Below are 17,727 nucleotides of genomic sequence, written 5' to 3' on the forward strand. Positions count from 1 at the left end.
ATACCACTGTGAAACCACTGATGGGGTGAAGCCTGGCAAAGCCTGGCAGCTCGTGTCTCACTTTAACATCCTATACCTTGGAGAAGCTCTTGAATATTTTATCAGAACTTGCATATCAAAGTGTATTTAAGAAATTAAACATGCCTATAATGAATACTTCAGCTAATTACTAATTAACGACTTTTGTATCTGTTTTTGTTTTGGACCGTGTAACATCCTGTCACTTTAATTTATTCTATCATTGCACACTGAGAAGAGGATATGACAGGACATGGATACATGTATTGTTATTGAACAGCTTATTATCTATAATATAATAACACAGTCCTGTGAAAATCAAAGTAGACCCTTACTGCTTCCATAGGAATCATGAAAGTACATAGTAGTCAGGCGCTGCTAGTCAAATGTACTGTTTTCCTCCTCATGACCACCTCTATAAAGTTTTGGAAATTGGTGTGCATTGCCACAATCTTCCCAGGAGTTAATCTCCCAGAAAATACATCCCAAAGTCAGACTGTGCAATGCTCAAAGAAACTACAAAAAATTCAAGAACAACATCTCAGCCTCTACAGGCTCAGTTTGCATGTTAAATGTTAAAGTTCATAAAAAATAAGACTGAACAAGTATGGCTTATTTGTAAGAGTCCCAAAAAAAGCCCCTTCTTTCTCTAGTAGCACAGCTTAGGATAGCAAAAGTGCCTCTGAACAAACCACAAGATTTATTGAACAAGTTATTTCTGGTGAAAACCAAACACAGCATTCCAGCACAAATACACCAGCTGCCAAGCACGGTGGTGGAGGGCTGATGATTTGGACTTGTTTGCAGCCCCAAGACCTGGACAGGTTCCACTCATTCAGTTAGTTATGAACACCTCTTTATAGCAAAGCATTTTGGAGTGAAATGTGATGCCATCTGTGCAATGGCTAATGCTTGACCAGAAGGGACTGCAAAAGGACAATGATCCTATGCATGTCACCAAGGACGGTTTAATACAGGTTCTACTTTAAAAAGGGGAACCTTCTTAAACGGGAATAGCAATATTGGAGCCAGAAACAATAGGACATTTTAAAAATATAATTTATTTTGCACATAAACAGTAAAATACCCTGGGCAGGGACAACAATTATTAAAATAGAATAAAAGAGCAATACACGTGTCAGGTGTCTCGCCCCTCACCGACATCCGGCGTACTTCTGCCCCCCCCCGCAGCTGCGAATCTCCCACACCGCTGCAGAATATTCCCAGTTGCTCCTCTGCAGCCCACTCGCCAGCACCTCCAACGCTATTGCTGTCGCCAGTTAAGCTTCTCTCGAGAATGTCCTCTGACCTGCGACCTCCTCAGTTGCCGCTGCCGCCCACTACTTCGCCATCTCTGCTGCCCTCCTTCTCCTGACCTGCAAGGCCCTCTTATTGGGCCTCTGTGACCTCCCAGGTGTGCCAAGTTAGTAATCAGGGAGGGGCGGAGTCTCTCCATGACAAGTCAACAAGAAATACAATCAAAAACATGCAATAATACAAGAAAACTGTACAATATTAAAAATAGTAAAACACAGCACTCATGCAAGATGAAAAACCCAGTTAACTTGTCCATTTCCACCCTGTGACATGCACTGCAGCAAATCTATAACAGAATGGCTGAAAAAGAAAAGAATTGAGGTGTTGCAATGGCCGAGTCAAAGTATAGAGCTCAATTCAACGGAATTGCTGCAGAGAGCTGTGAATGAACAATACTGTAGGTTTTTGCTGCCAAAGGTGGTTCTGCAATTCACTGAATCATGGGGTGCACTAAGTTCCCACAGGACTTCATAGGAACTTGTGAACTCATGATTTATCCTTTGGGGGCAGTTTTACCCCTTTTTCTTTTTTCTTTTTTTTTTTTTTAGGTTATTTGCATTTTGTTTGGTTTGTTTTTTTTCTCAATCTTATGCAAACAAAATTGTAAATATGGAGATTGGTTAAATTCGGTTTACCAGGAGCTGTGATACAGTGTTTTCTTTGTAAGTGTTCATTTATATCCACAGTCCCTAGTTAGTTTTTATGGCAGGTGTGTACATTTGCATGCACACATCTGCCTCGGTTACTCTATTTTTAGAATATTAAAGCAGAAAGAGACAGGGAAATGGCTTTTTCTTACAAAGGTTGTTTTGTGTCCTCTCGAGAAATCTGCCCTTTGAATTTGTAGGAAAGGGTATTTTACTCAGATTATTCTTCAGTCGTCTGATAAATTCCCTTCCCTCTTAAAATGTCCATCTACATGTCTCACTTTTTTCTCACCTTTCTGATGCTCAATTTTTTTTTTTTTGTTCTGTCCTTTTCCAGAACATTGCGGACCATGTGGCCTTTGTAATCACTGTACCCACAGCACTGGCCATATTCCTGGCTGTATTTGTGCTTGTCTGCATTGAGTCTGTCTTCAAGAAGCTTTTACGTGTTTTCTCCCTGGTCATCTGGGCTTGTTTGGTTGCCATGGGTTACCTTTTTATGTTTTCTGGAGGGATCATCTGTCCGTGGGATCAGGTAAGACAAGCGATGAAATTTCTGGTACATTTATTTGTTGTAGAGCATGTTACATGTGTGTTTAAATGAAGTGATTTATTTGTGTTTTATAGATACTCCTGTGATTTGGTTTAGATAAAAACTGATACAGAGACAATAAAAAGTATGATGGAACTTGAGCTCAACATCATACGTATACCTAAGTCTCTCCTTTTTACTCTCTGCTGATGTGGAGTGTGGTTAGAATGTGGAGCTATGTGAAATGTGACACAGGAATGTAATTGGCCTGGTTTAAAAAAAATCTTAATCTTTTATTTTATCTGATGTGATTTCTGACCTACATTCTGAGACAGTCTGCCTTTGAAGTTTTACATTCATACATGCATGTTCTTCAGCGCTTTCTGCTATTTAATCATGTTTTGTTGCTTTTTAGTTTTACTTTTGTCTTAATGAGTTTAGCTGATAGACTGAAGTTCTAATACAAAGAGAAAGAGAAATTATATTAGAATGATATTAATACAAGAAAATTACATTAAAGTCTAATCATCTGTTAGAAAAAATATAATTATTGAACCTTTGATTGGAAAACCACACTAACTTTCACCAGAGATTAGGGTTGTTGTTTTTTTTATAGATTGCTACTGTAAATGGTATTCAAGGGAGTTTCTATACAGTTTACACAAACTACACTGATCTAGAAACCTGCAATATTATTACTCGACTAAGGTTATAGAGAGAAGATTATATAAGTTTAGAGCTTATAACAAGAGAATTATCCAATTTCTCAGAAATATCCAAAGCCATAGCTGAGCCGTCAGGATCATCTTCTTGTGCATGACTAGCTGGTCTAAGTCTGGCTGATATCTTTAGATTGATTGGTCGCATTCTGTCTGCTTGCGCTTGCTCTTTACTGATATGCACTGGCTCTCTTTCACTGTGCTAAAATGACAGTCCTTCAAATTATGTTTTTAATTTTGTGAAGAGAAGTAGCGAAAATCCATACTTAACCTCCTAAGACCCGAACTCTTCCTTGGCATGCATTTTTAATTTCTCTGTGATATTTGGGCATATTGGGACCTGATGAATGTAAAAACAAAGAACTACCTGATATTTTTTTACCTAATTTTTATTTCTAAGAAAAATGAGAGCCACATATGAGATATTCATTTAAAATTTCGATAGAACAGTTGTAGTATAATGTCCTCATAAGTGGATATCAAAATGTGATGTCCACATATGTGGACGCCAGGTCCTAGGAGGTTAATGTGCTACCTTTAGGCTTGGAAACTGTGGACTCTTGGACCAAAAACTGTTTAAAACTGCTATGTCATAGCCAGAGATCTAGTTCTTGTCACCAGCTGTGATCCTTCACGTGAAATTTGGGTCCTTTTGAAATCATAGATGAACAAGTCTAAGTGGTCATATCACTGCTTCAAGGGACTGATCTAAAAATAGCAGCGGCGCTAAAAGTATCCTGAAGATACATCAAAAGATATCTTCAATGGAAAACCTGCCAAATTCAATTCCAGTGTGGATTCAGATTTTTACAGAACAACTCTCTGAACTTATTCGTTACACCTTATATAGTAGTGTGACTTTGATGCAAAATGCTTGGCAGGTGTCTTGTGTGAAACCTGTCTCTTCTGATCATCCAGCCATTCATACGTGCGGAAAAGCCACAGTTGCCCTTTAAACTAACTATATGTATGCTATATACACCACTCAAAAATAACAGAGGAACACTTTGTAATCACAGTATAGAATCAAGTCAGTTAGACCTCTGGGATTAATGTGGTCAGATAAGTAGCAGAGAGGCTGTTTTGATATCAATAAAATTGCCAAGAGTGCAAGAGAGGGTTTTCAGTTTTTCTGGTCCCTACAGAGGTTTCAAAGGTTGTCCTATTCCTCCAAGACGGCACATCAGTTCATGCTATTGCCAGATGGTTTGCTGTGTCTCCCAGCACAGTCTCAAGAGCATGGAGGAGATTCTAGGAGATAGGCAATTGCTCTATGAAAGCTGGACAGGACTAACAGCAGGACCGGTATCTACTCCTTTGTGCAACGAGAAACAGGATGAGCACTGCAGAACTACTAAATGACATCCAGCAGCCCACTGGTGTGAGTGTCTCTGACCAAACAATCAGAAACAGACTTCATGAATGTGTCTTGAGGGCCCAACATCCTCGAATGACCGCTGTGTTCACTGCCTGGCACTGTAGAGCCTAATTGTGCTTTTCACATATGAGAGCTTTTCACATCTGAGTCCATATGAAAGACATGAAAAGGTCTGTTATGCTGCCTGTAACATCATTTAGGATGAACGGTTTCGTAGTTGGTCAGTGATGGTCTGGGGAGGCATATCAATTGACAGACAGACCTCCAAAGGCTAGACAATGGCACTCTGACTGCCATTAGAAATTGGGATGAAATCCTATGACTCATTGTAAGACTCTACACTGGTGCAGTGGGGCCTGGGTTCCTGCTGGTGCATGACAATCCCTGGCCTGACTTTTTTAAACTTTGATTTGAGGAGGTGTCTTTGAGTTCAGTCCTCTCTAATTTTAATTATCAATTCAATTCAATTTTATTTATACAGCACCAAATCGCAACAACAGTTGCCTCATACAGAGGAAAAACCCAACAATCATATGACCCCTTATGAGCATTGGGAAAGAAAAACTCCCTTTTAACAGTCTTACAACCCGTCTAGGGGCCAGGTCATAACATGAGTGAAGCACTCGTCCCAACTCATCACAATGTGATAAAAAGAGGAACAACAAAACGGGAATGTTAACACTTCAGGGTGAGCCAAGGCCAAAATAATAAACAGAAGAATCTAAATTGATTCCCACATACCTAACCTTCCCAAAACCAGAGCCAAAAATAAAGACTGTGTCTGACCTCCTAAACTTACTCAAAAACAGGAGAAAACAGGTGATCAAAAGGAACGGCAGCTCACCCCTACCCACTCCACTTCCTCAACTGTTGCAGAGAAACTGCAGCCAGCAGCTGTCATGGGGTTCTGCTTGGACATTGGGAGAAACGCAAGAACCTCTCGTGGCGCTCCAGCCTTCATTTAATGGGCGGGTCCCCCAGCTTGAACCAGTTACTCCAGAGCTGTATATCCACGCGCCAATCACAGCCAGGCCCATGGACAGCTGAATCATCCTTTTGTCACTAACACATTACACAGTCCTTATCAGTATAGATATAGATGATTTTATCCCATTGAGATCTGATGTGTTTATAAAGTGTTCCTTTCATTTTTGTGAGAAATGCATCTATGCATACTGAGGTCAGACACAAGGTAAAAAATGCCAGCCAAATGCACAGTGATTCTTCATTGTTACTGCCATATGCAGCCTACGAAAGGGTTCCATGAATGCGGCACAGAACTTTAAGTCTTTGTCACTGGAAAGCTGCACACATTCAAGTGTAATGGCAAGACAGATGTCTAGTGTAGACTCAGAGAGGTAGCTTAAGTTGGCCTGATTCACACACCACTCCATTCATGCTTTTCTTCTGTTCACTGAAATTTTCAGCGATTATGACATTACTGCTCTCTCACTGCTGCATCTTAGCCATGTTAATTAAAATGTATTGAAAAACACATTATTTTTGAGAAGCGCTGCTGTCTGTGCATTTTTGTTGCTTGTTGCCAATTTATAGATTAAGCTAATGACTCATTAGTGTTCTCACACAGCGTCATCTTTGTATACAGTTTTCAGTTTACTCATTTACGCCCGGGGTGACCAGAAAACTTACTTCATGTATTAGTGAAATGAATGTGAGTCATATCTATTTATGTAGTCAGTAAGGAAAAAGCATGTGAATAATACATATGTGCTAATTTTTAGACTAGATGTTCTAGTCAGAATAATAAATGAATAGTTCTTGATATCACTCAGATTGAGAGGACAGGGCAAGCCAAAACATCTGATGGCTATATGAAATTCTTTTGACATTCAGCTTTGGAAGTAAATATGTTTAAATAACAATTGTAGTTGCTGGCTTCTAAGGCTGATACACTCTTTGCCAGGCATATTGCATATAAATGACTGAAATCAGTTCAGAGCACAGTATAGCAATGAGCAGGTGCCATTCGAAACACATCTTGGCTCTGAGAGATTTGTAGTGCCGAAAGCAAGAAGGTGGTCAAAAGAGTTACAGATGAAGTTAGTATCAATACTAAACTAGTTGTTATTTACTTTGTAATCACCAAGTGTTTTGAAAAGAACACTTTACTAATGCTGAGTGAGGCGTCTGTTTGCTTTTGCATTGCTTTAAAATGTGGCGTCTGGTTTGTGGCCCTCACAGTTTCCACAGCTACACATTTCAGGTACAAATTTCTGATGAATTTACTTCAGATCTGGTGAACATTGCAATCATTATTCTCTCCATTACATCAGTTTGAGCTAACCTTTGTGGTGTGGTCATTCTCATGCTGAAAATAGCAAATATAGAAGATATTAAGAGTTGCTTAAAGCAATTCTAAATCAGGTCATCAAACAGTGACTGATTGGTAATAAAGTTTGTAGTGTGATGAAAACATTGCCCATAGCATTACACTACAACCGCCGGTCTAGATTCTTCCTGCTGATGCCAAATGTATTATTTAACTGACTTTTGTGCTTGTCTGACACAATTAAAACCTATAATTGCTGTTATTAATCCCTCCATCCATTTTCTCCCAACTCTTTAAATATGAAAATCTTATGAGATCAGTAACTCCACAATCTCATATACAAAATAAAGCCAATTATATATGTCAATGTGAACATGACCTAAAAGCTGATTGGATAATTGTATTAATAAGCATGTCCAGAGGGGATCTTTAATTTTTTATTTATTTATTTTTCAAGTATTTCACTTTAATCATGAATTTGGAGCATGCTGCGCAATTGCATCATAGTCAATTATATTAACAACCAATCTTTGAAACTGTGGTTACCCCGGTGTTACTGTCCAGTTGCTAAGTGTATATCTGCTGCAGAGGAGAAACTAGGGAATTCAAAGTAAAAGGCAGAGTCAATTATAGCTTCCTATGCTGTAGCAAAGTGGTAGACATGAGAAGTAGGGGAACAAAATACTGATTAGAGCATCGGCTTCATCCTCTCTAATCGCTTCACCTGTCATGTACAGCCCTAAGGTCATTTAGATGACTTTTCCCATGTCTTTCATGCAGTGTAGCCCTCGCTAGTAAGTAGATGAAAATGTTGTTGCCAGTTGTCACAATCAAAAATTCAATATGTAATATAAGCAAGTTGTCCTCGAAGAACATTTCCTCAGACACCAGCATGCACACTAAAAAAGGCCAACACCAACATTATTTTACATGTATTTCTTTAAAATATTGACATGTTTTTTTGTTTTTTTTTATTAAGATGAAGCCTTTTTTACCTTAGCTATCAAGGTTCCCTTTTATACTAGCTGCAACATTTCTTTATTATATAGTAACAGTTTATTGAAAATTGCTCCATACACTGAAAATGACAATAAGATGAACAGTTTCGGAGAGTCAGAAAACATGCTGAACAGCGAAGTCCTGTGAAAAAGTAGAATGGTTGTGGTTGGTTGTTGTAGAATCATCTTTAGCAGCAGTAACATTAAGTAATCATTTTATGAGTGTCTTTATCAGTCTCTAAAACCATTATCAAGGAATTTTGGCAAACTCTTCATTACAACATTACTTTAAGTTATTAAAGTTTGCAAATATTTATTTATGGAAAGCTCTCTCAACATCTTGATGCAACAACTCAGTTGGACTGAGGTCTGGACTTTGACTGAACCATTGCAACACTTTGATTCTTTATTTTTTGACCCATTATGCTACAAATTTGCTGGTGTACTTGGGATCATTGTACTGTTGTATAATCCAGTTTCAGGCAGGTTTTTCTGTCAGATTGATGGTTTCACATTTCATTTATTATGAGAAGGTTGACTCAATAATTACAAGGTGCCCAGGCTTCAAAAGAAGTCCAAATTATTCGGTATGAAGTGTTTGTCCTGATGTGCTGTTTTTTTTTTTTTTTTTTTGCCAGGAAAAAAAAATAAATAAATACGATGGCCCCTAGAGACAAAGCACGTACAAAATCCAAAACAGTGAGATGACTTTAGTCTCATGAACAACATTAGTTAGTAAATAACAATTAGCTAATCTTAAAATGACTGCTCAGTACAGTAATGAAGCCCAACAATCATTTTGTTACAGTCCCGTGGTCTCATTTGAGGGCCGCATTTCGAGCAGTCTTTGGTAGTTACTAGGTAACAAAAGCTCAACACTGCCCCTAGCGTCCTGGAGCACGTCCATTGTGTTTTGGGGTTTGCATGTGTTTTGGAGTTTGTACGTGTTTTGGATTTTGTAAGTGCTTTGTCTCTAGGGGCCACCATAAAAAAAGGCTATGCCTACCTAGTCTTTTTCTACAGTCTTCTTGTGATTGTGCTGTCATTATCATAAACATTTAACTCATAACTGTAGTCTGAGATAAGTAGTCAGTTGTTCTAAGCATTGCATGGTCTGACATTGGGGTGAATTTGCTGGGATGTCCTGGTAGGAAAACGTGCACCCAGCTACCAAAACTCTCATTTTTATAGAGGTGAAAGCCTGTGAAACAATCTGGTAACCTTTACTGAAGTTATTTTATTAAGTCGAGACTGTTTGAGAGCCTCGTCATAATTTGTGGAAGTAAAGATTAGCCCCCCTCCCAGTATAGACACTGGTGGTAGAGGCGAAGCAGGTGGAGACTTGGACAACTGGGCAAGATGAGGTGGAAGCAGTGAGTTGCACGAATGAAGAAAAGCACCGAGATTTAAAGCATGCAGAGCAGTGGCTGATTGGTTCACAGAAGGTGGGCAACAAAAGATTGGGTCAGGGTGATGATAACAGAATCACGTTCAATAGTGAAGAGCTGGAAGTGTAGAAAAGGCTAGCCTGAAAGCCCAGGAATAAGGCCAGATGAGTGAATACAAATTGTCCTTTGGGAAATTACACATAAGCTTAAGAAGTTTGTAACATCTGGGATAGAGTCTACATCTTTTATGTCATCTACACCAACTGAGAGCTTCCATTCCTTATATGATAAAGCATTGAAAGCACCAACCAGTCCAGACTGGCACACCCACTATCATAACTTGATCAGATCATGTGTGTACTGGAAGCATGTATTGATAAAGTAAGTGCATTTTTGCTTATTTCAGCATCACTGGCTATTTTATATACGGCAACGTCTGTAAGCTTACACTGTACACTAAATACCATACTCTGAGTTTGATACCAGTAGATGAAATATTTGTGAAAAATGTTTGGCATGTCTTGGCCTTTGGACCATCCTAGAATTCCCAAACACAACATTTATTCTAATTTATGACAGCAATACATTTTTTGTGGTACCGATACCCAATTTCAAAAGCAACTTCCATTTGTTACTGCAGCTAAGCTTTAAAAGACTAAAGTTACACATACTACAAACACATTGTAAAATGGCTTGGATATGCTTTAGTTATCCACAAGAAGAGGGCTGTCTGGTGACAAAGTAGGTGAAAATTCAAAATATAGTGTACACTTAGCTCTTAAATTCAAGTGTCTTTTCCATTCTTTTACTCTTTTTTTTAATCTCACTACATATGACCTTTTAAGCCTAAAGCTTAAAAAGTAACTGGACTTATTCATTTAAGGAAATAACATGACTTGTTTTTGATCTTTATAGATGGCACTCTGAATTGAATATTTTCCAGTTGCATTTCTGCTCATGTGTTGACAAAACTAGATGATTTCCCTTTTGTCCTGATTACATTTTTTTAAACCCACTGAAAAGAGAGAACCTGCCCACCCAAGGGAAACGGACTAGCCTGGGAACCTGTGTTATCTCTTGCAGAATTTGCAAAGCTTTCTCCCATTAGATTTCTGCTGTTTATCCAGTATATTGTGGATTAAATAAAACGAGTGACATCTCCATATGTACTTTTATGGTGACTTCCTCTGAGAGATAATGTGATGGTAAGAGAGCAAAATATAGTCATACTAAAAGCTGCACTGTCAGTACAGTTAATATCATGTAAAAGAAGCATTGCATTGTTGATGGTTAAAAAATTCTTATGTGTTGTTGTGCTCACCATTCCTGCTCTCTCAGATTTAGTTATTATGGAGTGCACTTTCCATTTTCAAACCTGAAATCAATTGGATGCTTATCCTTTTCCCACAAAGCCCTCTCTATTTGCTGGTGGTAGGAAGAAAGGCTTATCTGTGTGGTCCAGCCTCTACCCCTCACTGAGAGATGTCTGGACTATGCCTCCTCTCCTCCTTTCCTTCTCCCTGTCTCTCAGACACACATGCCAGATGCACGAAAAGAGGGAAGATGGCAATAGAACAGGAACTACTGATAGGAAAGACAGGCAAATGGTGGCAGAAGAGACAGGGACAGATGCATTTCAGTGTAACGAGAAGTAATTGTTTTTTTTTTCTCCTTTACCGGTTTAATTTATCTTAGTGATCAAGGTCAACATACCCAGACAGATTACATAAATTGCAAACCAAGCACTTGGCTAATTGCCTCTTATGCACTCCATTTAATTTTGCATCTTTACTTCAAATCAATACATTTTTTCTTTACTCAATTTTAATAAGTGTAGCCAGAAATGAAATGAGTATATGTCATCTCTGACTATAAATAGCTGACACACATGGACAGCAACGCGCACATATCCCATGTAGTAAATCTAACCTGTACACTAATCTCAGCCACTGACTGTGGACTAAAAGGCTGATGTAATGTGACACTCCATCTCTATAATTTGTTTTATGAACCCTCACCAGTGTAATTATCAAGGGATAGATTCATGGAGAGAAGCAAAGTTGACTTAGCATGATGAACCAACAAAAAGCTTGGGCCGCAGTTTTTAGATAACAAAGCCTGTAATACGGCTGGGCTCCATTTGAATGATCCAGTAATAAACCATAAAAAATAGACATCTGTTTTCCTTATGTATTCCATTTTCTTTTGATTTTCTGAAGCTTTAACCCAGTTTGCTGGACACTTTTGCACTTTTGATTCATCACAGAGTGAGGTCCATCCAATTCTAGTGAACCAGCATCAGTTGAATCAGTTTGATCTGTGTCTACTGAAGCCAATGAAAGAACTAAGAAGAGATACCTGGTGGCATTTTGGATTTAATAACTATGAAAACAGGATGGGGCGGGAGCAAAGCCATTAATATGATGTCTTTCACATGTATGCAAAACACAGGTGAAATAATGTGAAAATCAACCCATCATTTTTGAAAATGTGTCTTTATTGCATATCAGAGCCTTTTTTATTTCTGAGTCTATGTTTACTTGTACTTGAAGTAATATACGGCTGTTTGAGTGCTTTGTTCATTCTATCTTCTGAAGCTTCAGGCTTGTTTAATTTATTGTGTATCCTGACTATTTGATTGCTGTAATTATCTCATAAAGCTTTTGTGCAAAATGTATGTACTCACTCGTACTGGTGATGTTTACATTATGTAAGCTTTATTTACAATGAGTACTAGATGATTTGATTTAGGATCAAAAGTTGCACAGAAGATATGGATAAATGTTAACAATATTGAAATATATTGTTAATTGACATTTCAGACCTTGTCTTGAAATTTAAGTTATTCAAGAAATCAAGTTCAACATCCATCCTTTGCCCTTATGTGCTTCCTGTAACCAGAATGCAGGATTCCCTGCACTCTTAATACTACATCGTGTATCAACTGTGTAGGAGAACTTAGCAGGTGTCTTCACTCCTGCAGCCTCTCCATTATACTGGGTACAATTTTGTGATTGAGTTAGCGGCATTAAATTTCAGAGAATTAATTTAGGGAAAGGCTTTCTGTACCCTAAGCAAATTATGTTACTGTGCTAGATGGTGCTTGGCAGCGTTAGCGGCTCTCTCCTGTATTAGGAAGTAAGTTAATACTTTCTTATTCCCCTTCTGCCATATTAAAATGAATAATTATTGTCTGTATAATCTTGGGGCCTAATGTTTAATTTCTAATGTTTATGCACATGGACCATAACATACATTTGCTATCATGGGGCACTGAAGGGATAAAAACTTAAATTCCACTGGGGGACTTTTGTGAAGAACTAAATTTCTCCTCGCCTTCATCTGCAGTCTCTGTCTAGATCAGATCTAGATCAAATTTAAGAAGTCCAGTTAGAGTAAATTTCCTCAAATAAAAGTCCAAATTTTCAAAAAGTTGCATCATAATTCAATGCAGTATATTTGAAAGTAGCCCAACTACATACTGTATATTCAAAAACTGGCTATCATATAAGACAAAGTACTATTCAGCAGTATTCCAACAATGTTGAATTAATTTTCACAAATTAAGTGGATGGTACTTTAATAATAATTTTTAAAAAAAAGTAAAAAATGTTCTATTTTCATTTAAGAGAATTTAAGATCAGCAGTCAAAAATAAAATACAGCTTTTGAAAAAGACTTCAGATCAATGTTTAAAATAAAAAGCCATAGTTTAAGTTTTTCCTTTCCTATGTTTCACATATAGACCATCTCAGCTTTAAACCTGATTTTGCATCTAATCTCACCGTGGAAGCACTTTCCTGTCTTACTTCTCTCTCCCCAACCAGATGGCCCCGCCCCTCCCCGAGCCTGGTTCTGCCAGAGGTTTCTTCCTGTTTAAAGGGAGTTTTTCCTTCCCACTGTCGCCAAAGTGTTTGCTCATAGGAGGTCATATGATTGCTGGGTTTTTCTCTGTATGTATTACCTTACAATATAAAGCGCCTTGAGACCACTGTCGTTGTGATTTGGCGCTATATAAATAAAAGAAATTCGTAAAATTCGTATTCTGAATGAAGGCTTTGATTGACTAGCATCACATGAAATGAGTTACGAAGCGTGTGCCGTGTACCTACATTGGCCAAGACAAACAAAAATGCTCAAGATTAAAACTACCATCAATTATGTGAGCTCTCTCATCATTTAAATGACCCTTACCTTTCTACTAGTCACCCTGCTCTTGTTTTCTCCTCTGTGCTCATCAAATTTCATATTTCTCCACAGTCATCTTATTTTGTCAGCATTTCCGCACAATAAACAGGTGACTACTTGCTCTCCCTTCTTGCCAAAATATATAACAATGCTTTCCTGCCATTTCTGCCTCCTTTCCCGTTCCAGCATTGCTTCCCAATAGATGGCCTCTAAAGCTTCTCAGTGCTGCATTCATGCTTGGATCCTAACTATTATTGCCAGCACAACTGAACCATGACAAAAAAAGACTGCACCCAATTAAAGCTCCGTCAGGCATTGGCACAAAGAGATTAAAAAACATATCTCCCCTGGGACCAAAATGAAGGAAAACAAGATGCATGCAAATTTATAAACTTTAAATTTACTTTGTCTTCCAGAGATATTATCAGCTAAATGTTGATGTTCTTTTGTAGTGCTCTATATCTTAACAGTTTCAGGCCTGGACCCTAGCTATGCATTTGATAGAAATGGGGATCACGCAGCATTAGATATTTTGTTGGTTCTTTGCACTTTCTCCTGCATCTTTTGAAAATCATTTTCTCTCCACACACTCAATATAACATTTTCTGTCAGTAATTTATGCAGTGAGGATTATTATGGTAATTGTTGTTAGTTTATACATGTGTAATGACTTGGATAAAATGGAAAATGGAAATGCCAGACTGCATATCTAAAAAGATGAGCTCCACTGATTTAGAAAAAGACATAGTTGCTATGAAGGTCAAGCAGCTGCAGATGTTGGTGTTCGTGACTATACACTGTCTCTACAAAGAGGGAGGTGTAGAACTTCTGTAGGTAATAAAAACAAACCACTGCAAGGCTTCACCATGCATGAAGCAAAATATACACTTCAACTGCTACCTGTTGCTTTTGCTTGAATTTGTATATTCAAACACTCTTAAATGTTATATGCATCTTAGAGCAATGTGAACATTTATTAGTAGGAGGTTGTGGAATTTTATATTGAGCGTAATTCAGGTGCTTGGCCTTTGTGTCAGTCACTTCGCTGAAAATGATTAATTTCTTCTCACTCTCGAAACACTGCAGGAAACCACCATTATTATGCTCATAATAACAGGAAATAATTGTAAATGCATTTGATTGTCAGTAACAGATGGTAGTAATCTGATGTTCATTGTAATGATATGTCAGGCAGAATTTTCAAGGCTCTTTACGTTCAGTAAGATGCTCTGCAACTATTGAGAAATGCACAGAGACGCTGCATCATCCCAGCAGCCTTTCGAACATTTTTTTTTGAGGAGTCAGCACTTCAACAAGTTTTTTTTTTTTTTTAAATAAAATGAAATATAATCAATGCATAGTGTATACTGTCAGTATCATCTTCAATTAAAAATCATTGTTGCTCTATTTCATATTGGTTTGACTTTTCAAATATTTAAACTTCATCAGTACTTCCAAGCACTTTGATGTCTTATTATGTTAAGTGCTTTACTCAGTTGATTGCCAAATATTAATGTAGCAGTTTTTCACATTTTCGATCAAAATCTATCAAGAAAGCCAATATTTGATAGTTGATGATATAGCAGATAGTGGCTGATACCTTACCCCATCTTTTTTTACATGTGTGTACTGGGTAGGAGTTGCTGTTGATCTTAAACTAATCGTACATGTGCACAGTGACAATAAAATGCATTCTTTTCTATTTTTCTATTTTTCTTACGTTATCTTTTGTGTGGATACAGTTTGTTATTCTTGGACTGAATAAGTGAAATTCTTTTTTTAATAGATATCTGGATGGGTGTCTGCTCTTGCTCTACTGGGGGGCTTTTTAATAACACCACACTCTTATCAGGAACATATTGGGTTCTTTTACATTATTCTTAAAGTAGATGACATTTATCATCTAAGGCTGCTGTTTGAACTTTTAGTTTGAGGTAGTGTTTGTATGTTATGATGATCTCCATTTGTTCATATCCATTTGTTTCTGCTCTTGTAATTGCAGAACTCATGGTCTACTACACTAGTGGTTACAGCATCCAGCAAATTTACAGCAAAAAGCTGTAAATTACTGTGGTGGTTTTTTTTTAATTCTGAAGTTATAGATGGGAGTTATATTACTTGGCCTATCACTTTTGGTTAATTTTTTTATTCAGATGTGAACATCAGTGTCTTGTCTTTAATGGACCAGACAAAACTTTAATATTTACTTATGTTTAGGTTCATAAGTGTAGTTAAATATTATTTTCACACATGAATAAGAGCTTAGAGGAGCTGTAAGTGAGAACTCAAGTATTCAAATCAATTGGATCTGAGCACAGACAGGAGAGAATAAAGCAAGTAATTGTCAGGTCATTCACAATTAATGCAATTCATTTCAAATTAGTTTCATTTATATAGCGCCAAATCACATTAACAGTTACCTCAAGGTGCTTTATATTGTAATGTAGGCCCAACAGTAATACCACATGGTGGATGTCTCTGTTTTATCCAAGTGCATAAAAAAACGGAATATATCTAGTGCTGAGAACACATCTGACATGCAAAATCTATTGTTTGCTACATTTGATTAAGAGCAGCTTCAGAAGTTGTCATGCGTCAAAGACATTTATGTTAGTCATGCTTTAATAGAGGCATTACTGTTTTAGTCACGCACTGTCCTTTGGCTGCATTTTCTCTCCTCTTTGCATCTTGCTGCACCCTAACACAACATTCCCACAAGTCCTGCAAATAAACCAAGGATGGTTAACCAGATCCGGGCTACAGGCAGGAAGAAGACGGAATCCTTTCTATTCAGGCAGGGGAACAGCCAAGAAGCTTTAACCCTGCAGCAGAAAGTGAATTAAAGAAGTGTTTGTGTGTGAGAACCTATGTGTGTGTATATATTTGTGTGTTTATACAATTGTATGTGTGTTAAAACTGGATAAAAAAAAAAAAAAAGGGAGCCACTGCTTGTGCTACATTAGAGATGTCAGATTTGAAGTGTAGGGGCTGATTGTCCCCCTTAAGTAAGCTGAAGGCACTAATATGACCTGGCTATTTAGTCCAGAAAACTGAAATCTCAAATTACCACATTTTTGCATCTATATTTTCCTTTCTTCTGCATGCATTTCTTCTGCTCCTTTTATTTTCTCCTTTCCATTTCTCTTTGCAAATGTTATATGACTGTCTGACTTTCTCCGCAGGTGTCATTCTTCCTGTTCATCGTGTTTGTGGTTTACACCATGTTGCCGTTCTCCATGCGGGACGCCGTCATCGCCAGTGTTCTAACCTCTGCCTCTCACACCGTCGTGCTGAGCGTCTGCCTGTCTATCACAGCTGATCACGTCGAGCCAGTAGTGTGGCAGGTAAGGCAGTCAAATTTTAGCGTGAGTTAACAGTTGCGAGCACATGAATGCACATGTACCTGCGCAGAGATCATCAGCAGCCTCCTTAGATTGATATGCATACGGGGAAACCTGTTCAAAAGGTAAATCGCCCCTAACTAGCAACCACCTACATCTGAAGGTCACTAAATAAATACTGCGCTGTTCTTCATTTAAGGTAATTTATTATTACCATCTAGATCAAATAATAAAACAAAGTTGTTTTGTGACATTTAATTTGTTTCCTCATCAGGCTCAATATACAGGTTGTATTTATAGCAAACAAACAATTGTAACCTTTAAACAAAAACTAATTTAGGATATCAGCTGAGTGATAGAAATTCTAATGTATTTTTTTTATCCTTCATTAAAAGGTCACCTCTCTTTCTAGCACTACTGCTTCTTGTGTGCTAACTGTTCAGGCATATTCCATATGGTGATAAAGACAAAGCAAAAGCAATATCAGATAACTGTCTAGCTAATACTTTAATCAATTAGTGCCTAATTAAACCTGATTTCAGCAGTCAATAATTTTCAATACACTGGGGACTAATTTCTTCCAATCCATAAAGTAAACAGGATTAATTTAATAAGCATGTCACAAAAGCTCTTCCTCACTGACAACCTGAGACTTTGAAGAATTTCAGAGCCAGACACAACAAACATTTATAGCACACGAAAAATAAGTCTGATGATGATCATTAGTCCACCAACAAAAGCCTTTTGTTACATAAAAATGATTGAGCTGAATATCATTGAAACTTGAAAGATGTGGCGCTTGGGTTCAGCAAGAGCCCAAGAAAAATGTAATCTTTTTTTTTTTTAACAGAAATAGCGCACTGGCCCTGGTGGAGAACATACTAACCGAGTACCTTTCTAGTTTTACCAGAT

At 37.7% G+C, this 17,727-nt stretch overlaps 1 protein-coding gene across 5 annotated transcripts in view; it reads left to right on the plus strand.

The window, feature by feature from the left end:
- adcy2a (adenylate cyclase 2a) overlaps window positions 1-17,727 on the plus strand; it is a 62,206-nt gene that overhangs the window by 10,971 nt on the left and 33,508 nt on the right. For all 5 annotated transcript variants that reach the window (XR_013912047.1, XM_026184642.2, XM_080307804.1 and 2 more), the window contains 2 exons: window positions 2,320-2,517; window positions 16,657-16,818. Coding sequence is in view for 4 of the 5 variants with exons in the window: in XM_026184642.2 (XP_026040427.1) it covers window positions 2,320-2,517; window positions 16,657-16,818 (360 nt within the window). In the remaining variant the exon portion in view is untranslated. The remainder of the gene's footprint in view (window positions 1-2,319; window positions 2,518-16,656; window positions 16,819-17,727) is intronic.

Source organism: Astatotilapia calliptera, chromosome 11 (genome assembly GCF_964374335.1).
Source record: "Astatotilapia calliptera chromosome 11, fAstCal68.1, whole genome shotgun sequence".
In the NCBI taxonomy this organism is placed as follows: Eukaryota; Metazoa; Chordata; class Actinopteri; order Cichliformes; family Cichlidae; genus Astatotilapia; species Astatotilapia calliptera.